Raw genomic sequence first — 23,568 nt, 5'->3', positions numbered from 1 at the left:
CTGAGATGTTCTTTTGGGAAAATAGGATAGGAAATGCTATTAAAAACTATAATATTACGCTAAGAATCAATAGAATAATTCCTTTTTACCGTATTCTGAATATAGAAAATGATAACAAGGTTGAGGAAGATAGGTTAGGCTTAAATTATAATGCATTAAACGTTATTTACAACTCCAAAAAATGATAAAACATTAGAAACCAATAGACCTAGTGTTCGACATCTCTGGTGGGACCAACACAAAGATGGCATTGTGTAGCTTTGTCTTTAGTAACGAAATTTTTAGTAGAAGTAGCAAAAAAAGTCGAAATTGAATATTTTATTTTTCGGAACCCACGAACTTCTATTTGCTTGTGCACCATTAGAAAACAAAATATTTACAAGCTGAACAACTAATCGTTTAAGTTTGTTTTTTTTGAACTTCGCGCAAAGCTACTCGAGGGCTATCTGTGCTAGCCGTCCCTAATTTAGTACTGTAAGACTAGAGGGAAGGCAGCTAGTCATCACCACCCACCGCCAACTCGTGGGCTACTCTTTTAGCAACGAATAGTGGGATTGACCGTCACATTATAACGCCCCACGGCTGAAAGGGCGAGCATGTTTGTTGCGACGGGGATTCGAACCCGCGACCCTCAGATTACGAGTCGCACGCCTTAACCCACCTGGCCATGCCGGGTCACTCTAATCGTTTAAGCTTCCAACTCATTCTCTCCATTTCTTGGTTTGGTCACAAATTATGGGAAACTGTAACATTTCCCCTTTTTTCAACTACGATATTGTTATCTGATGAAAACAGATATCCAAGAAGGCCCGGCATGGCCAGGTGGGTTAAGGCGTTCGACTCGTAATCCGAGGGTCGCGGGTTCGAATCCCCGTCGCACCAAACATGCTCGCCCTTTCAGCCGTGGGAGCGTTATGATTTGACGGTTAATACCTCTATTCGTTGGTTAAAGATTAGCCCAAGAGTTGGCGTTGGTCGTGATGAATAGATGCCTTCCTCTAATCTTACACTGCTAAGTCAGGGACGGATAGCGCAGATAGCCCTCGTGTAACTTTGCGCGAAATTCAAAACAAGATATCTAAGAACATCATATCATATGTTTCAAACTTCATGTTCCAGAAAAGCGCGTTTTTCTTTTGTTCGAAATTGAATTATTAGAAGTAATGCTATGAGGTTCATAAAACAGGTGGAGACGATACAATACGATCAATCCCACTATTCGTTGGTAAAAGAGTAGCTCAGGAATTAGCGTGGGTGGTGATGAAGCTGCCTTTCCTCTAGTCTATCACTACTAAATTATGGACAGCTAGCTCTGGTGTAGCTTTGAGCGAAATCTCAGCCAAACGAATTGACCAAACAGAAACAGTCGCGACAAGTTAATAATGTCAGTACGAATGTCGAGTAGACTGGTGTAAAAATAACTTTGTGCGAAGCCGTACATATCCTTGACAGTGCCCTCTGGGAAATGTGAACTCTGTGCCCCCCTTTAGAAGAATCTAATCTATCTAATGATTTATAAGATATAATGTTATCTATCTTTATGAATTACGCATTATATGCGGGTATCGAAATCTGTATTTTAGCGTCATAAACGTTCAGGCTTACTGTTTGTTTTTGAATTTCAAGCAAAGCTAATCGAGAGCTATCTGCGCTAGCCGTCCCTAATTTAGCAGTGTAATACTAGAGGGAAGGCAGCTAGTCATCCCCACCCACCGCCAACTCTTGGGCTACTCTTTTACTAGCGAATAGTAGGATTGACCGTCACATTATAATGCCACTCCATGGGTGAAAAGGCAAGCGTGTTTAGTGTAACTGGGATTCGAATGCGCGACCCTCGTATTAGAAATCGATCGCCCCAACCACCTGACCACGCTGGACCTATAGGCTTACTGCTGAGTCACTGGAGGAGGGTTAATCAGGTGCACTTCACCACCAGAAGGGTTATCAAGTGTGCTGTCTTGTCATCATTGGTGAAACAAGACTGTTTTGTGGCACACTTGTAGTCCACTAATGTTTTACAAATTTTCACTATTACAAATGAAGCACATACTATAAGTGGGATGCATTTTATGATGGTGTTAACGTATTGTTTTAAACTGTGGAAAAAGGACGCTATATTTTTCTAGCCACTGGTCAGTCACTGTTACTTAGCTGACATATGACCCCAGAAGCAGAGGATGTGTGCTTGTAAGTGTATGTGTTTTTGTTGGGTTTTTTTCTGTGTTCTGATGATTATGATAGATCGTAAGAGCTTATTCTTGGGTATGTTTTTAGAAATCCCTTTCTGTAAAGTGAAGAAACGCTACCTGGTGTTACAACAATTCTTAACGAACATGTTTTGCTCGGATGACTTGATTCTGAAGGGCAACGGAAGCTGTTCGTGTTTGTTTTTAGCTTTTTTTGGCTCAGTTTGGTGAAAAAGTATAAACAAAACACCCAAGCTATTTGTATGAGGTTTTAACTTCAGAACTGACTTATGATTACAAAGCTATTTTGTCAAGATATTCTTTCTCAAGAAACAATTCACGTAATCGTGACCGATCAGAGTAGGTTGTTACTTGAGTCTTTGTGTTATTTTGTTTTTGGAACCCCGATGGCACAGTGGTATGTCTGCGGATTTATACCAGTGGAAACCGGGTTTCTATACTGATGATGGGCAGAGTACAGATAGCCCATTGTGTAGTTTTGTGCTTAATTCTGCGCTACGCCCCTACTTATTTAAATCACCTAGTGACTGCTTTATTCATGTTTATCTATACACTTCAGACAACACAGTAATGTTTTATAAACGTGTGTTATCTCCCTCCGTTGAATATCTCATCCATCTTCAAATACAGTTAACATTATTGTTATCACTATATGTTATCACACGTCTGTAAGGAGTTCGAGAGGTATTGTTAAAAGTGTTTAGTTTATGGTATTTCGCTTCCTGTAAGTAGAAAAGACGTACAAGTTGAACTTATGGATAGGAAGTTAGGAAAACGAGGAAAATAGCTCGTGCACCTGCTTTTAAACAAATAGCCTTTTCTTTACTTGTTGACCCACCATGGTCAGGTGGGTTAAGGCGTTCGACTCTTAATCTGAGGGTAGGAGGTTCGAATCCACATCGCACCAAACATGCTCGCTCTGTCAGCCATAGAGGCATTATATTGTTACAATTAATCCAACTATTCATTGGTAAAAGAGTAGCCCAAGAGTTGGCGATGGGTGGTGATGACTAGTTACCTTCTCTCTAGTCTTACACTGTTAAATTTGGGATGGCTAGCGCATATAGCCCTCGTGTAGCTATGCGTGAAATTCAAAAACAAACAAACTTTACTTGTTTGTCAGGAGTCCAAGGTCCTAGACTATGTTTAGCTACATTTTCCCATGTTGGTTCCTAGTCTCATATTCAGGTTAGACCTTTTTTCTAGGAATAAACACATAATTTATCTTTATTAATCTAAACAGAATTTTAATTATTAGAGGACTTTTGACCTGTGTTACAGTTCACTGAATAAGAAATACAGGTTCACCGGCCAAACTCCAGTAAAACATATCTGATTCATCAACCAAATGGGTCAGGGCGCTCAACTCATTATCTGAGGGTCACGGGTTCTAATCCCCGTCACATAAACATATTCGCCGTTTCAGCCGTGGAGGCGTTGTAATTAAACAATCAATCCCACCATGCGTTCGTAAAGAGTAGTTCAAGAGTTTGCGGTGGGTGGTGATGACGGCTAGCATAGACAGACCTCATGAAGCTTTGCGTGAAATTCAAAACCAAATGGGCCAGATTCACCAGCTAAACTCTAAGTAAGGTATGTCTAGAACAGATCAACTAGCCAAACTAAGTAAGGTATATCTAGACCACATCCACCAGCCAAACTCTAATTAAATTTAAATGTGTATAAGAAAGATTCTCTAGTCAAACGCCAGTATAATATACATATAATCCAGAATTTATAGCTAAGCACCAAATAAATTATGTATGTTATATTCATTCATTGGACAATCTCTGAATACGTCTTTAGCCAAATTTCGTTGCAAAGCACGTGTAACCCATAACTAAATTATAATCAATTGCCGCCAGAGTATTAATAGTTCGAGTCCCTTTGGTGCAAAAACTTGTTCTACACTTTGGAACCGTAATGCGCTGTGCGTAATGGTCAAATACCCTACTATTCGTTCACCAAGACGTTGGCGATGGTTATTGATTAACTAATTGTCTTCCATCCGTCAGATCTACCAGTTTAAAATCAACAGTTATGTGCAGGTAACACTTGTGTGGAAACTAGTATAAGTCATAATCTGAACGTGTGTAATCTAACAGTAAAATTTAAGTATCAAACCATTAGTTTAAATTGAAAACAAAAGAGTAACATTCAGATGAACTCTTCTTTCGAAATTTGAATTAAATTATTTTGTTGATAAAATATAAAGCACAAGCTACTGAACAAATACATCAAAACTCTGACTTCCTACCATACCCAAATTATTGATTTCTAGTTGTTGTGTTTGTTTGTTTTAGTCCTAGTTACAGAGTGAGACAGCGAAGTCTTAATGGAAAAGTTAGGCCTTTTGTATGAACTCAGTATGACATTTCTTATGCTTTTGTCTTAACATTTTGTACTACTGTTTATTTCAGTTACATTATGGCTAGTTTTATTCATTCTGACGGTCATTTTCACACATGGGTCAGGAAGTGACTGATCTCCTCAGACTGGTCATTCAGAGAGTTGGTGGACAAGGCGCGGCCAGCCCCAATTTAGTCCGTCGGTGGGGGCAGCTGCCGCTTCGATAGTTTTATTACCCAATAAATCATGACAACCCAATTCACTATTCGAATGCTCTTTCACGGCCTAGTGTGGTACCAAAAATCTCGCGACGCGAACCGCCATCTGCCTCTGTTTATCTCCACACTGTCAAAAAGTGGAATTTGAAGAAACACTTAAAGAATGTAGCGAGTGGTGAGTTTTATAGTGAAAAGATACACGAGAAACTATGAAACCAGCATTTTTTTAGGACAGGGGTTCGTTAGGTACGAGTGATGGCTTGACTCTAACCAAATAAGGCTCAGCTTTTATTCCTCTGAATTTGTTTAAATAAATCACGACTTGTTTTCTAGCTTGTCAGTGGGGAACGGGGTGAGAAAAGCGACTGTGACTCCAGGATGTGTATGGTCTCAACGACATTCTTCTCTTCTATTTCACACTACAGCCAGCACACAAGTAATCATTAGTGGATAATGCGTTCATTTTGAGGTTGTCAACCACAGCAAAACCATTGCTAGCTCTATTTACTTATTGCACACGACTCAGTGTTGGTTTAAAACTAACGAAAAATACATTAGAATAGACAGTGTAGAAAATAGTCTTTCTACATAATGCCACGTTTTAGAGTGTTATTACAAATTGCGACTATGCAAAGTCTACAGTGGGAATTCGACGCAGATGGAGATATACAAATACGAAGTAATAAAACCCATTACTTGATTTTGTTATTTCTGGACTCTCTTTATTTTTTTGTAACTTCGAAACGTTTTCTCATTCAGGATTTTCCAGAAGTAAACAGTGATTTCTAACTATAAAACGTTACTTTACCATATAATATAAAGGTCAGAATCTTTCTGAGTAAAAGTACATTGATAAATAATGCTAAAAAGAAATTAGCATGTATCACTGATAGGAATATACAGTTGTTTATTAAGGCTGACGAGGTCAATAAACTTCAGTTTATTTATCTAGAATTCTACAGTGATCAGTAAGTCAGCAAATATAATTGATTCATTGAAAGAAGGTGTAACAAATAGACTGTCCATTTTGATTGAATGATTCGGATCCATGACTCATTCATTACAACTGTACAGTTTTTAACAAATAATTTGAATTTATAGCTTCTTCAAGAAAATTCAAATTTGTTCGAATGTGAATAACCTTCCATGGTTAGATTGCATAATTTAATCGAACGCCCTCCCCTATTGGTCCAGCGGGACATCTGAAGATTTATAAAGCTAAAAGCTTGGTGGACATGACAGAAAAAGCCCATTGTATAACTTTGCGCTTAACAACAAACAAACTGAAATGTAATTAACGTACAAAACTAATTCTGTTGGCTTGATTTGATTTAACATTATTAATTAACTCATTGTTTTAGTTCATTTCCAATATTTCTATTGTAAACTTAGCGTGTAGCATTTTGTGTTTTTGTAATACCGGAAGTTGATTGAAAACTGAGTAGGTTATTGATTATTGTAAACGCCAAGATTACGTCTCTGGTTGAATTACGTAACAATGTGTTTCCTGGGCTCTTGAGTTGGAGCGCATGTGAAAATTAAGTCTAGAGTCGTGTTGCAATGTATTCTTGTAATAAACCGTTACATTCATAAGGGGCCAAAATGAGAAGGTTTGGGATGGGGAGAAGAGACGATGTATTAGGTCTTTCATAAGGGCACTAAACAGCATAAGGCTTTAAGTTAGCACTTCATCCAAGACAGGTCAATTCGTTTTGATGCGGAACACAGTATGAAGGGGGTTGATCACTGTGCACTGGTCACTAAGCACGTGGTGTGCACGAGTGGGAAATTTATGTTTGTTACTAAAAAGGGGAAATCCGTTCAGAGGGGACTTGATTCTTCATTTTCTAGTCACGTGATAACAGCTGGCCGGACCACAGTTTGAGGTCTTAATCGCTACACTTTTCTTCTCATCAAGACGAGACTATTGTTGTTCGTCCAGAGTTGATGACAGGGTTTGCTATAATTTACGTCATCGACTGGACAATGGCTATGGCCAGCGCCACGTCAAGCGTTACTGATAAATGTAGCTGGCCAAACTGTAGACGAGAATTGCGTCCAGCAGATGAAGGGGTGTTGCTAATAGGTAGTTTCTGGAGGAGGGTTGGTTGTGATTGGCTCAAGCTGATGTACTTATCTATTGCACACGTATCTTTCCGGTAACTCGAAACCCGTGATATATTGTAGTGGTCCAAGCCAACGACGTCAAAGGGTGTTGGATAACAAGAATACGGTTTAATATGTCAGTAAGAATTACAGCGTGTTGTGGTTGTGGCGTGGACAATAGCCTTCTCTGTGGCTCAAAGACATCAGATTTCAAGTGGTCAACTACAAAAACTCACCGAGCGTCGAAAGCCAGACTGTTCCTCCTCACCAGGTTCTGTCTTTATTTTTTTCCTGGAATCCTTGTTTTTGTATTTTACGTATAAAAATCGATTAGTGGTTTGTTTTAAATTTCGCGCAGAGTTACACGAGGGCTATCTGCGCTAGCCGTCCTTAATTTTGCAGTGTAAGACTAGAGGGAAGGCAGCTAGTCATCACCACCCATCGCCAACTTTTGGGCTACTCTTTTACCAACGAATAGTGGGATTGACCGTAACATTATAACACCCCCATGGCTGAAAGCGCGAGCATATTTGGTGTAACCGTGATTCGAAACCGCGACCCTCGGATTACGAGTCGAGTGCCTTAACCACCTGGCCGTGTCGGGCCTAAAAGTCGATCACATAGAACCATAAGTTTTACAAAAGTTTGGTTTTAAAGCAATACACATACATACACCTTACAACTGTCTGTATTCACGGCATGCTGAAAAGCTTAAATAACTATTTGCCTGGTGTTTTCGGTTGTTAAAAACCTATTGTCACAGCACTTCTGGTTAGACTGTTAAATATATAAAGTATATACATTAACACTTTTGACGAAATTGCATATTGTGACAAGAGATAACAATATCGCACCGTAGAAGCTACGACATCTACTAACCTAATTCCCACACCTCACGAATGTATTTTGTAAATGACATAACAAAGTGATGTAATAACTACATATATTGGGTAGGATAACACGCTTTAACATTGTTATGTGTTACTATGTAGTTATAATGAACCTACGACATATAAACGTGTATAATAATGAAGTTAGCAAATTAAAAGTACAATAACATGTTTTGTGTATTTAAAAAACAACAAAGTAACTATTCTATAGCCTCTACAAGGGATTTACCTTACAGATTTATTTCAAATAATCTCTGAATACTCGATGCAGTATAGGTAACACATTTAGTAAATGAGCGTGATAGGCCTAAAACTATCGCACAAACGATTTTAGAATGCCACTAAAAGGTGAATAAGTGTGCTGTTACGAAAGGATTCTACTGTAAAATAAACAACCTACTTTATTGGCTTCGAAACTATGTACCAAATAAACAACAAATTTATAATAAAAGTATAAAAAATGTATCGCAGGGAATAAACGCTCCTATCACACTGATTAGGTTAAGAAAGAAGTTAGGCTGTGGATCGGGTTTTATCATATATACGAGATTTTTCAAAACTAGTTTAAACAAATGTTTAATATTTATTACGAAAAAATTATGGGTTGTTTTTAATATTAGATTTTGAGAAATATCTAAATTTGAGTGTTCTAAACGGTTAAGAATATGTGGTCTTTCATTATAAACCAGAAATTTGCTACTTTGTAGCAGAGAATGAACTATTTTCATCGGTCTATATTCTACGCGGAATGTTATGGTAACGTCCATAGATTTATGTTTTACTTTTAAAGAAGTGCAAGGATACAAAGAGACAATACCTGAGCTATTTTTAACATTTGATACACTGTGAAAATAACTTCAGTTGGATAATTTACCCCCAATAAAATATTTCTAATAAGAAAATAAATTCTTCAAACATAATGTGTTGTTATCCGAAATTCAGTTTTATTCATTTTTATCGTTTTAGCTGTACGCTGGGTGTGGCCTATTAGTTAACTTGCCGAGCTGCGTATCAGAAGATCCAAGCTTCGAGTCGCTCCACAATTAATACCACTATTCGGCTAAGAAAGTCACGTAAACGATTGTTTGTTTGTTTTTGAATTTCGCGCAGAGTTACACGAGGGCTATCTGTGCTAGCCGTCCCTAATTTAGCAGTGTAAGACTAGAGGGAAGGCAGCTAGTCATCACCACCCACCGCCAACTCTTGGGCTACTCTTTTACCAACGAATAGTGGGATTGACCGCACATTAACGCCCCCACGGCTGAAAGTGCGAGCATGTTTGGCGCGATGGGGATGCGAACCCTCGACCCTCGGATTACGACTCGCACGCCATAACACGCTTGGCCATGCCGGGCCACACTTAAACGACTGCTAATATTCTAACTAGCAATGTTTGTTATACACTATGTGTTGTGTGAGATGCCCCTAGGTTGAGGGTGCTATCTACCTTGTAGTTGCTAATGTTTATAATTATTAATAATCCTGTTAATCCATTTACTCTCTAATTTAGTGTAAAACTCGTTCAAAGTTTCATTTCAGTTCTTTTAGGTTGATAAACGTCATTACCCACAACAGACAGATGAAACTAGTGAACCGGTAAAATATATCTAATTTGCGGAATTAGGTTTTTAAGTTTATGTATGCTTGTTTTCTTTTAATAAAGCCACATCAGGCTAGCTGCTGAATCCACCGAGCGGAATCGAAATCCTAATTTTAGCATTGTAAATCCGTAGACTTACCAGTGTACCAGTTATCTTGTTTATTCTATTAGGTTGAGGAATAATTCGTGAGCGTTTTTAAATAATTTCATTCAAGCATTACATGCAAGACTATACAATACTTCAATGCATGAACACATGACACCCAAAACATTTATTATGATACTTTATTTCATGTAATACCTAGGTATATAGTATGCATTGTTTTAAACGAAATTGCAAGAAATTAAATGCGAAAAGCAGATGGTGTCGAAAATGCTCGATTTTGTCCACTTGACAGTCCATTTAATGAGCTGAAAATGAAAGCAAAAATTAAAGACATATGAAAATCAAACACACCATCTATTAGAGCAAAAAATTATCCACCAAATGACATGAAATATTTTGCGAAAGCGTTTCATTTATGAATATATTTATTTAACTTGAAAAAACGCTCACGAATTATTCCTCAACCCAATAGTTGTTACATGCATACCCATTTCATTTACGATTCTTATTCACTTGTAGTTGCTCTCTAACTTAACGAAACAAACGTGAAGGAATTACACATTGATGTGGACTAAAAATTTGAAGATTTAGAATTGTTTTTGTCCTGTGTATAATGATCCAAGTTAGCAAGTTAAAAGTACAGTAAGATGAAAACACAACCAGTAAATAAACCTTTAGTTAATTAGTATAAAACATTTTGTAAACTAGTTACCAAAATACATTGAAATAGGCCTAGGGGTTTCACAGTTCTTGTTACTGTTATAGGAATTAGCAACGAGTCGTCTTTCTGAGTAAGCGATTGGCTTTCTTCGTCCTAAGATCTCGTGTTTCTCTCCACAGAAACAGTAGCTGTTTTTATCGAGTTTTCCATTTTTATCATTCTCGAGCAATACGTGCAACCTTTAGAAAGCCTTAACAGCGACGTGCCCTTAGCTGGCTTAGGCCACTATTTTCGCAAACACCGTACACGTCGTGGCCTTTGTCCAGACTCAACTGTTTACTGTGGCCAGAGTAAATAAGAATTTAATGGCTTTTCGTCCAACTAACCTGAAAGGTCAGACCTGATTCGTTGCAGACATTGTAGTGTGTTTGTTAGAACGTATAGCTTTTTCAGAAGTGGTAATAAGCGGTTGACTTCACTCCATGAAGTTCCTGTGTCATCACTTCACACGTACACTGAACTGAGTGAACCTGGGTTTGCACCTTTAACTTATATGATACAATATTCTCTCTCTGTCTCTTTATTGTTAATACATATTTATTAACAGTTATCCTTAGCACTTATATTGAGTTTATATATATATATATATTTCAAATTTATTGTGGTTACTCATATGATTATACAATAAGATATTGTTTTTGTTTTCGAATTTCGTGCAAAACCACACGAGGGCTACCTGCGCTAGCCGTCTCCCTAATTTAACAGTGTAAGACTAGAGGGTAAAGTAGCTAGTCATCACCACCCACCGCCTACTCTTGGGCTACTCTTTTACCAACGAATAGTGGGATTGGTCGTTACATTATAACGCCCCCACGGCTGAAATGGCGAGCATGTTTGGTGCGACCGGGATTCGAACCCTCGACCCTGAGATTACGAGTTGAATGCCTAATCTGACCTGGCCATGCTGGGCCATAACATATTAAAGTAATGGAACACAGACTATGAAAATCTCGTATTTTACGAGTCTATTTATTTTTAACAATAAAGAAAAGCGGTTAGGTTTTGGTTTTGTTTATAAATGGTGAATTTTGGGAATGTTTGACGCTCTTATTTTGAGTATGTTTAATTTACACCCTTTAATATCATTCGATTTGTTTTCCTTTTTTAGTATTGTTTGATCTGCCGTCTTTAAGGAGTTTTAAAGAAGAGACCTGGAGATGTACAGAGGTTAACCAGTGAACTCAACCAGGAGTGGTTAGATCTGGTTCTGAAGAAGGTGATGACAAAATAAAAAACACTTTAACCCACTAGGGATAAAATTATGGTGAAATGAAATCTTGTCTGGAACTTTGACCCAGCTGTTATTAACAAACAGTAGGTCATCTATGCCGATTTCATTCGAAACATCGATCGCAACACCGTCTCAGCTGGAAGAACCGCTGATGATGGAGCCACAGTGCTACAAAGAGGATTTTCAGGAAGAACGCTATCGCCCCGAGCAACAAGAGCGTGGAAAACACGAAGACTCGTCTTCAGTCACTTCACCAGGAGGAGTTTCTCAAAACTTTCCCGTGCTTTGCCAACAGAAACCATTTCCATGGGTGACGGTGATGACGAGGAGAGACATGATAGTTACGACAGAGATGGCCTATCCTGCGGAGAGGATTCTGACGGTTACTCCTTCAGTAACGATACTAGTGAAATGAAAGACGAAGAAGAGTATTCGAATCCATTAGCTCAACTAGAAAGTGTACTGGAGAAGAATGGCATGCTTGACTCGAAACTTGAATTCCCGACTTCAACCAACGGCTCAACTCCTGTAAGTCCCAGCGAAGATGGAACTAGTCCTGACCCATTTCCTCCCTTGGGTGAAGATGACGTCACCGGAGAAGTCTACCGTTGCCACTTGTGTAGCTATTCTGGAACCTCCAAATTTCACTTTAATTGTCACATGAATACCCACTTCGACCATAAATGTCCATTCTGTGATTATACTTCTAGGACAGAAGGTCGTCTCAAACGTCACGTAAAAGATTTCCATTCAGAAGTCCCTCCAGGTAGTTGGAGTGGACAACGAATACCTAGGAAGGACGAAAACTCAAGTGATATAGACCCAAACACCCCTACCAGGACTTCAACGGGAAAAGTCCGCCATTACCGCTGCAAACAGTGTAACTTTGTTTCTGTTACAAAAACTGACTTTTGGGAACATAGCAAGACACATATCAAGTCGGAGAAACTTCTAACCTGTCCCAAGTGTCCTTTTGTAACAGAGTACAAACATCATCTGGAGTATCACCTCAGGAACCATTTTGGCTCTAAGCCCTTTAAGTGCTCAAAATGCAACTACAGCTGTGTGAACAAGTCTATGCTGAACAGCCACATGAAATCTCACTCCAATATCTACCAGTACAGATGTTCTGACTGCTCCTATGCTACTAAGTATTGCCACAGTCTAAAGCTTCATTTGCGAAAATACACGCACAAGCCTGCAACAGTTTTGAATCTTGATGGAACTCCAAATCCTTACCCAGTTATTGACGTCTACGGAACCCGCCGAGGTCCAAGGCCCAAGAAACAAAAAATAGACGATCAACACTTCCCATCCTCTAGTCAGAGACCAATTTCTTCCATTGCTCAGATTCCGCCAGTGGTACAGCCATCACACGATATGTCTCAATTTATTCCTTCTTCGTTGGGTTTACCATTTTTGTATCCTCCTCATGTTATGTCTGGTCCTCACAGCAGTATATTTATTCGCCCACCTTCATTATTGAAAGCACTGCCACCTCCTCCTAGTGGTCCATTATCAAATACAACTCCATCAAACAGACCAGAAACACAAGGGGATAATCAATCAAACACAAACATAGGTAGTTTGAAGTGCAACCAGTGTAGTTTCACCACTGAAATCAGAGACATGTTTAGCAAACATCTATTACTGCACGTGGCTTCAGAAAACCAAGATCTTTGTAAATTATATGGAATTACTTCTGAAACTATTCTACAAATGCAGGATCAACAACAGCAGCGTTCAAGATGGAGTGCAGATGGAAATGGAAGTGACCAGGATGCCTCAAAAAATCGGAGTCCAAGGATAGAAAGTCCAAGACCATGGGAAAGAAAAATGATGTTTTATGCTACAGAATCTGATAAAGACTTCAATATAGGCATTTCAACATATAAAACATCCCCTAGACATACAGAACCCCAGAAGTCTAAGGTGCCTTCTCCTCTCCATGAAGTAAAAGATAGTTCTTCTATATTAAATACTCGAATTGGTGGTCAATCAGTATCCACCCCCCTACTCCAGGCTCAGTTGTCTTCTGGCCCATTACTCTCGCGAAAAGGACCCTATTCGAAACCTGATGTGCACTTCCCCCTGGATCTGAGTAGTTGTCGCAATAGTCCAAAATGTCAACAAATCAGCTCTGATCAAGAAGCTCTGATATCTGTTCCTCAGTCAGATTCTTCAAGTGAGCACCAACTGTATTCCATTTCGTCAGAGTCCAGTACTTCTAAATGTACCCCTTCACAGCTAATCTCCTCTACTTCAAGTCATTCGCTACAGAAAAATGGCTCCCGACCTGCTTCGTTTGAATCTGCTCCTCTTTGTTCCTCCCAGGATCTTCTCACAACTTCCAGTAAGGTCATTGACACGGCGAGTCCTCACACATCTTCACAAACCTCATCATCTACAACTCGCAATCGTAGGAAAGGAAAGGCTGTGAAGTTAGAACGTCTTCAATATGCTTTTGAAGACAAGTGCTCTTCGGAAGAGCTAATGGAATATGACACAGAAGACTACAAACTTCCTGTGACAGAGGCTCCTCAAGAATCTGTTTCAAGAAAATCCGTAGACAGCGTCGACGTGATCTCAGTACCCACATATAAACCTTCTACTTCTGTAGATTCCTCTACATCTCATCAGATAATCCCTAATGCAACAAAAGTTTCAGAGGCGAAACCTCCCTCCCAGATTGGACCAGTTCGACCAATTCCCAAGATTAACGTTTCAGCAGAAGCGACTAGAATAGCTAGGCCAGTTCCTCAGCCTGTTCCATTCAACCCTTTGGAGTTGAGCAGGATGGGAAATCAGACCATGCCGTTTCCTTATCAGGTGTCTTCTCTCTTCTTTGGACATAACGGATTGAACACGACGCACAATGGAAATGTGATAACTTCGTACGATCATTTTTCTGGTTTTCCTTATCATGATTTTTCTGGGGCTAATGTGATGCGTGAAGGACCCATCTGCCCACCACCTAAACTTGCTCTACCTCTCAAGCAAAATGGAGCCAATGCGAATGATAGGCCCAGCTCCAAAAGTGAAGAAGAAAAGGCCAAATGGCAAGACGCCTACGCGTGTAGCTACTGCGATATGGCATTTAAAGACTGTATCATGTACACCATGCACATGGGTTACCACGGTTACCAAGACCCCTTTACATGCAACATGTGCGGCCAACAGAACAAAGACAAGGTTTCATTTTTCTTGCACATTGCTCGTTCTCCTCATCATTAGATTCGTGGTACTAATAACGTGACAAAAGAGTAAATGTGGCTTTTTTTTATGAACACGAACTGATACTACCTCATTTTATAATGTGTTTAGTGGTGACCTAAATTTTATGTAGGTAAGAAAACAATTACATGTTCAATGTTAACTTGGCCATATTTTCGTCTCTAGAATGAAACAGTAGCATGCTCCAATTACGTAGTAGTTTGAAGTTGTGCCATGTTGTTCTTATTTTAATATTATGGTTTGTATTTACTAAGGTATAAAGGTTTTATATATGTATTTATTTATTGTATCCTATTTAGGCTGTGATTAACACGACATTGATACTTCAGCACACGATCTGTCAGTCAGTAATTCACATTTTAAATTTTGTTAAGGGGTCTGAAACTGATAGGCCACATTCCTGGGTGTCCAATGACCATGGATGCTTGTAATTCTAAATAATTTATACAACAACATCATTCTGTCAATTTTAGTTGTTGGAGATGCTTGGCAGTTCAGTGTAAAAAATGCCTAAGCTCTTACTGGTTTTCACGTATTTGTTACCATTGATCACGAGCCACTTGGCACGTATGATAGATAGTACAGTAATCTGAATTTATAAATTTACGTAAAATGTTTTCGTAGAAGGATAGGCTTGTTTCAACAATCAAAAAATTACTTGTTAAGTTAATCAAAACTTATGACCCTTAGAGTGCTTATCGCTAGTCAGTTCCTGCTCATCCTCGTTTACAAAGTCCTAGTAGGAACGAAAAATGAGCAAAAATCAAAACAGATATGAATATGGTGTCACCAGCATACATTAGAATGTTGTATATTTTATGGTTTGATAGCAAAAATTTATATCGCACAATCTCGTCTAAAAGTAACTTGAAAAAGAAATGTATGCGTTTCAAAATATTATGCTGCCATCTAGTGAGTAAGTGGTACACTAGTATAACTGGTAGGATGCCTTGAATTGTATTAACCCTTATATATTTAGATTAATACTACTCTCTATCTCTGTAGTCTATGAAAACAAAGGTGCTACGGTGTATAATTCGAAGGTTGGAATATGTTTTTGTTGTATAACAACCTAATTCTTAGTTCCCGACCTTGGTAATACTTTTTTAGTCTTAACAAGGCACATAACTAATAAGTAACCGACATAATAAAGAGTTCAAGTGTTCCTTCCAACTGTGATGTTTAAATCTGTACCAATCTTTAGCTCAGGAAAAGTCGTAAAAATTGTTCTCACCCCAAATTTTTAAGGAAAGTAAGTGAAGTGTGCATCTGAGTGTTTTAGAAGCTTCTTTTATATATTTTGTTCCAATTTTTTTGTATGTTAAAATATTATTGTTATACGGGTTATTTGTAAAATATGGAAAGTTTTGACGTGTTAGTTAGTATAACGTTTTGTTGTTTTTTGTACGTATTATAATCACGGGTATTCTAGTGACCCCAGAGGTTTGCGGCACTAGATGCATTTTTTTTTTTTTTTTTGGCTATCAAAAATGTAATTAAGGTTTGGAATGGGAAAGATGTCATTTTCTGACCCTTCCCCTCATTCTGACCCCTGTCTTGCCTTTGATAACGCCCATGACCTTCACGTGGTTGTAAATTCTGAAGACACACCTGTTTTTAAGGTTACATTGTTATGTTAAGGGAGACGATAATATAATACCTTAAAAGCGACATACTTCTAAAATACCAATAAATTTCAAATAAATAAATACAATTTTAGGGACAATTAAACGTATAAGTCTGTTTTTCCAGATAATCTCAATTAACAAAGTGTAAATAAACAAATATGAAGTGGTATTTTAGACTGTCTCTTTCATATAGTTTGTAAATTTCATTTATAAAAGCGTAACAAAATGGGTTAAATTAATACCGACCCAGTAATGTTTAACCTCAACTATGGTTTCTCTACAAAACTGTATTGAAAAATGATTTTGTCATCATTTGAAATACTTTTTGCTTCCTGTGCTATATTAAGTTTTCCCAATTCTGTTGAAAAATCCAAAAGTAGATATTGCATTTGCAGAAAATTGTTAAAAGACAAAAATTCTATGAAGTAGTCCTACGCCTGTAGAACGCCACCATGTATGTATGCCAAATCCCGTATTTTACGCCTTGTAACAGGCTACAAATCTAAGAAAAAAATATTTTGACTCAGTAACCAACACCTTGATGTAGACTTGACCTTTTTCGACCTACTGAGTAAATACAGTCAAATACATCGTATTCTTCACAGTATGTAGACAATATTAGTTAAATGTTTTATGCTATTGAAAATACTTGTAATTAGCAAGTAGTGAGTTTATGATCTGTGTGAGAGGCCGTTTTGATTAGACTCTAAGCTTACCTTTTGTCTCAACCAATCATTTTGTCTTGGAAGGTGCACGTGGAATTTTTCGAGGTAAGGTGCGTCTTACAAGGCATAAGATACGGTAATCGGTAACAGAACCTTCAAAATTCTGCATTTTCTACCATCCCAGTGTCTATTTGAATTTCGTCCAAACCTGATAACAGTGATAGGTGGTAAAACTTAGACATTTGTGATGTACCGATTTTGAGTTCCAAGTGTTAACTTGTGTCTATAAAAATCTAATACAAATATTACAACATATGTGTGTGTATAAAACAAGTCGGATTTTGAACCTTTAAATTAAAACTGAACTCAAAAACTAATATTAAACACCTATAGAATAAAACCTAAGTTATGTTAAAAAAGTAAAGTTCTTAGCAGTTTGACTTATACTTTATAAGTAACTGTTATCGATATCTTATTCTAATCTGAAGAAATCCGAAAATCAAAGAGAAAACTTCTTGTACGTAAAATCAGTTAAGAACTTATAAAGACTTACAAGTAATTCTATTTAGATGTTATATTTAATTTGATGGCATTATTTATTTCCAAACTGAAAAACGATTCAGTTTAAATTTGGTAAATATTTGAACGAACGATCTCACGACATTGTGTTAATAAAACTTCAAGTTCTTAAAGAAGTAAAATGTGAAAATGCAGAATTTAAATTACACTAACTGTGTTGTTTTCTATTCCTTATCATCAAAGTTTGGATAGATAAACATGAAAGCCAAACAACGAGCTTTGATTTGCACGAGGGTTGTGTGTTTCACGATGTCGATGCCAAATATTTAAAGAAAAAAATGTAATATTATTTTGTAGGTTGTAGTTTTGTTAGAGTTTTTATAGCTCAAGTTGAAGTAATTTAATTGTTAATAACAAACAGCGTTCTAGCAAAATTAAAATTATTTTTGTCTTACGTTATGTTAATAAATGATTTGTGTTTTATTCTGCAATGTTTTTAAAACTTTCAATATCCAAAATGCCTTGATGAAAACAAACATTTGAAATATAAAACATTTGTTCATAAAAGAAGTAACATAAGCCTTGGTGATTGTAATCATTACGGGGCCGAATCTTCCCTTCAAATTCAAGTAAACTACGTCTAGCTATGAGCGATATATATATATATATATTTTAGTGTATCTGACCATATGATATTTATCAGTTATATTTGTGAACACATTTTCTATATGAATCATTATGTAATAAGTAATCTTGTGTCATTCAATGGTATGATGATGGTGCACTTCGTAATTTTCTGCTGGCAAGGAGTGCCTTTGTAGCAAATATATGAAAGCTCGGGTAGAAAAGTATTGTAGCGCCGCCTATATTTCATTCAAATAATAAGACAATATTTTATGGACGTATTATCAGAAAGTTTCTCATGTGGTGTCGTCATTTGTGAATAAAAATTGAAAAACCGAAACATTTTTAGTAATTTATATGTATTCCATCTACGAAAACATGAGCAAGAAACCTCTAAATTTTACAAACTGATTTAAATTTATTTGCAAATTGAATCAATATCTTAAAAACACCAATGGTATACATATAACAGTACAATATTTGTGATAACTTAATGTCCATAAAAAATACTGCTTTAACCCTTAAACAGAGGGGATGTTGTAGGTAGCAGCATCAGTTGATGATGGCTGTCGTTTAAGGGTTAAGTACACCTAAGCCTAAAAGTTTTGATAGTTATTTAATTACTGGCCAACGTTTTCACTAAAAAAATATTCATCTTTAGCATGTATTTTGAAATATAGTGTGTTCTAAGATTACGGAAAGCTTATCCATATTACTTTAAAAATATCTAATTAAGAAGTAAACAAATTCGTAGAAAGATCGATTGTTTTGTTAGACTTACAACAGCCAAAACAGTGGTTAGTTTTCCAATTCCTCCTCAAGTTACTTCAGTACGAAAGTGGAAATATAAATATTTGTTACAAGACAATTTAATATTATTTATTCAGTAGCCTAACGTTAACTATTATATATTCAGTAGCCTAACACTAACTAATATATATTGAGTAGCCTACCGTTAACTCCAATATTTATATAAAGAACTACCTAGTGCTTATATAATGAAGATAGTTACGAAATCAGTTACTAACCAGAACGACCAAGATACAAATACAATAACTTAAACTGCGATAGCAGTGTAAATATACATGTTTGCGAATTTCGATTTTAAGCTTCACCATTTACTATACTAACCACAAACCGAAATATTTTGTTTTATGCATTACCACGTGAGATTGATTGTTTTAAAGCAGTGGTTCCCAACCAGGGATGCGAGATAGCATTTGTTTTGGCCACCTTCACCTTTATTCTTAAATAAATAATTACTGTGAAGGATGTGAGAACATGTTAAAATTTTTTAGGGGTGCGGGGCATAAAAAAGGTTGGGAACCACTGTTAGAGGAAAGCCATCTCCCACCATCACAAGGATCGAGCCCAGAATTTTAATGTTCTAACTAGTCGAGCTTACCACGAAATCACAGGCTTTCATTAAGATTTGAAGTAAACAGAAAAATATTAGCTGCTATTCTGGATGATAAAATAACCATAAACAGTTTGAATAACTAACACAACGTTTTATTTAATAGTTAACACTTATTCATTGTAAGTAATTTATTCTCTAGAAGTAAAACGAAAATATCTAAGATTAAGAAACGTAAATAACCTGTTCTCATTATGGTTTATCACTTTTTACATTTCGTAAAAGTGTTTCTCTTCGATAACCTAAACTACCTGATCTTTTTAACTATTCTAAGTCGAAGTTTGTTTGTTTGTAGTTATGCACAAGGCTATCTGTGCTCTGCCCACCATGGGCATCGAAACCAGGTTTTTAGTTTTATATAAGTCCGCAGGAGGGATCTAAGCGTAAGAAAAAAGTAGCTGATTAAAAATAAAATTACCAGCGGTATCAGAAAAGTCTCCGTAACACGTTATCGCAAAAATGCACTCCGCAGTTTGGATCCAGGAGTGTGTTATAAGAGTAACGTTCAGGTATTGTTTTCTGGACGTCCATTAATTCAAGACTAGGGACGACTATACGCAGTTAGCTCTTCTGGCAGTTCGATAATAAATAATCAGAAAAATATTTAGCCTCGATCATGAACCCCAAACATCGTCTCTGCGATCCATTTATTCGTGGTGTTGATCCTTGAGTATTCATTGGTTACTAAGTATCAAATTTTGTTACCTTCACCTTTCATTTTACACCACAAATATTTTAGTTACAGTAAGGAAAACTTAAAGTATTTGAATTTTGAGTCATGACAAGGTGATTAAAGCGTTCGACTCGTAATATGAGGGTCAAGGCTTCGGATATCCGTCACACTAAACATGCTTACCCTTTCAGCCTTGGCAGCGCTATAATGTTACGGTAAATCCCGCTATTCATTGGTAAAAGAGTTGGCGGTGGGTGGTGATGACTATCGCAGATAGCCCTTGTGTAGCTCTGCGCGAAACTCAAAACAAACAAACCCTCTATTTTCACAATGCTAAATTATGGATGGTTAGCGCAGATATCCTTCATGTAGCACTGCGCAAAATGTAAAACAAACTTACAGCCCTCTTACAATTTTATTTTATTTTAATTTCAGTGTAATCAGGTAGAAAAGGTGAGAGGTGTAAATGTCTTACTCGGATATAGAAGCTACGAAACATCTTGAAATACATTCTAATCTATTTCAGTGCGAGTAACTGTAAACACTTATCGAAATTTAGCTGTGACTCAAGATGAATGAGGGAACATTTCTTATTAAGCAAAGTTTATCACTTTAAATATTAAAAAAAAAAAATTCTCTGTCCATTAATGTTCAAGATAAAGGTTTAATAAAATGGCCACGTTTCTCTTGCCAGATTTATCAAAATAAATGTGCTATTTGTAAAATGCCTGTTGCAGTCACACATTAAATACTGCTAGTATCTTAAAGGTGAGTCTGCAATCGGGTTTCGATATATATGGCAGTTATAGCACAGAGAGTCCATTTTGTAACTATGTGTTTAATAACCAATAGGCATTAATCTGATAATACGATGTATTTTGACGATATTCTGTAAAGAGAACAGGATAATTTGTGTATTGGAAGATGGGATGACACGAATAAAAGAAAAAGTTTGTCACACGCTTTTGAAAAGAACTTCAGAATTTGACTCGAATTTTGAAGCGAGTTGTATATCCAGTATGCGTATACTTCTGAAAGCACGTGTTATCTAATAAGAAAGCACTGTAGGAGAAAAACTGTGTGTGTTTTCTGATAGCAAAGCCACATCAGGCTATCTGCTGAGTCCACCGAGGGGAATCGAACCCCTACTTTTAGCGTTGTAAATCCGTAGATTCACCGCTGCACCAGCAGTGGACAGGAAAGAAAATTAGAAATGACTTTTTAATATTATTTTATAATTAATACATATGTTTATGAACCACCTAGTACAAATTTCTTTTCTATATGGTAAAAGTGATGTACTAACACACAAAAATAACAAGTAAAAGTGAATCTTTTTATGCTGACAACGTTAATAAATAATTTCTCAAATGTATTGTTTTTATCAGGTTTATTCAGATTCTTCTATTCCGCACACCAGGTGGATACTGTAACAAATATCACTTTAAATAAGTTGACTTCTGTACCAGCACATTTGCTGAACATTATAAAGTTGAATTATTTATTTTTTTCGGAACATAGAACCCTCGATGTTTCTCCCACCGTTTTTTTTTTTTTTTTTGTTAATGATCTAAATAATACATACTTGAAAGGTTGTAACATGTACACCATTAATTAGGAAATGTTTTGTGTTAACAGGAAGAGGTGATTTTAACAAACAAATATTATAATACAATTCTAAACCTTTAATTCTCACGTAGTTCGTTATAGGAACAATGAGTATAAAAGTTACATTATATCAAGTTCTCCATTTTACTAAATATTCCATATATCTTTACGAAAATAACGTAAATAATGGTAGTGTGTAAAACTCCACTCTGAAAAAATATACTATTTTGATGTTCATTAAAGGCTGTAAATATAATAATTTACAACTTTAAAACCCAGTGCTCGATTCCCTGCAGTGGATACAGCAGGGAGCCCGATGTGACTTTACCAAAAACAGACAATCATTAAAGACCACTTGTATAGTTAACGCCGCTAAATACAACACTCAACACATTTAACAATTAGAAATGTAAAATAATTCTGCCTGTGCACATTACCAAAGTTTGTACTTTATGAAATCAATATACATCTTACCAGTCCAGAAATTACATTTATGCAATCATTTATATTTTACGGCTCTGAAAAACTCAACACAAACAACCGTCACTCATACGGTCTTGTCCAGAAGCAAAGGCATATAAAATAACTCCAGTTAATTGGTGACATAAGAAGACATCTTTTTTTAACCTACAGTGCTTCATTAATTCTAAGTTTCAATGATTTCATTAACACAAAGCCACATAAAACTATCTGCTGTGTTCACTGTAGAAGACTCGAACCCTGAAATTTGCCTTTTAAGTCTATAAATTTACCGTTGACCCATCGATGGATACGCTTTTAAGCCTTCCTTTGTTGATTTGTCCGTCAGTGGTTCAGCGCTAAAAAACTGGGTTTCGATGCTAATGATGGACACAATACAAATAACTCACTGTATACTTTAACGTTACTAAGAAACAAACAAATTTTGTCAACTTTATTATTAAACGCAAAACTAAATAATAAGTTATTTTCACACTTCTTGCTGTAAGATATCCAATTTTTTTAACGTTATTAACTCTCAGACTTACCGACGAACTGTCATGAAGTGTTATAGGAAGGAACACTAGTTGTTGTTGGTTTTTTTTTATTTCATGCAAAGCGACATGAGAGATACCTGCGCTAGCTATCTGTAACTTAGCAGTGTAAGACTAGAGGGAAGACAGCTAGTCGTCACCAACCACTTTCAACTCTTGGAATATTTTTTTAAACAACGAATAGTGAGGTTGATCGTCTGTTTATAACGAGCTCGGCATGCCAGGTGGTTAAAACGTTCGAGGGTCGCGGGTTCGAATCCCTGTCACACCAAACATACTCGCCCTTTCAGCCGTGGTAGCATTATAATGTGACGGTTAATCCCTCTATTCGTTGGTAAAATAGTAACCCAAGAGTTGGCGGTGGGTAGTGATGACTAGCTGCCTTCCCTCTAGCCTTACACTGCTAAATTAGGGACAGCTAGCGCAGATAGCCCTCGAGTAGCTTTGCGCGAAACTAAAAAACAAACAAGCTTTGTGCTTAATTAAAAACAAACGCTTTTTTCTGCACTCCTATAAGTTACAAACTTTCTGTCAGTTATGATAATTTTGTTTGGAAAATGTTTTTATCAATTTCACTCTCCATTCAGCCCGTAAGTGGCTCAGCAGAAATGTTTATGACGGTTAAAAATTAGGTTTCGATATTCATAATTGGTAAAGTGCCGGATAGCCCTTTGGGTAACTTTGCGCTTGACGACAACCAACCAACCCTTCTCTCTTTTTCCTTTCCCAGGAGAAACAAATTTAGAGTTTTACACACTG

General features: G+C 36.9%; 1 protein-coding gene across 3 annotated transcripts in view; it reads left to right on the top strand.

Annotated features, from left to right (window-relative positions):
- LOC143246693 (uncharacterized) overlaps nt 1-18,430 on the top strand; it is a 135,957-nt gene extending 117,527 nt beyond the window's left edge. For all 3 annotated transcript variants that reach the window (XM_076493776.1, XM_076493775.1, XM_076493773.1), the window contains one exon: nt 11,306-18,430. In XM_076493776.1, coding sequence (XP_076349891.1) covers nt 11,735-14,662 — 2,928 coding nt within the window. In that variant the 5' untranslated portion in view covers nt 11,306-11,734 and the 3' untranslated portion in view covers nt 14,663-18,430. The remainder of the gene's footprint in view (nt 1-11,305) is intronic.
- The last annotated feature ends 5,138 nt before the right edge of the window (nt 18,431-23,568 follow it).

This window comes from Tachypleus tridentatus, chromosome 3, assembly GCF_004210375.1.
Source record: "Tachypleus tridentatus isolate NWPU-2018 chromosome 3, ASM421037v1, whole genome shotgun sequence".
In the NCBI taxonomy this organism is placed as follows: Eukaryota; Metazoa; Arthropoda; class Merostomata; order Xiphosura; family Limulidae; genus Tachypleus; species Tachypleus tridentatus.
This window is presented reverse-complemented; position numbering and strand designations above follow the sequence as displayed.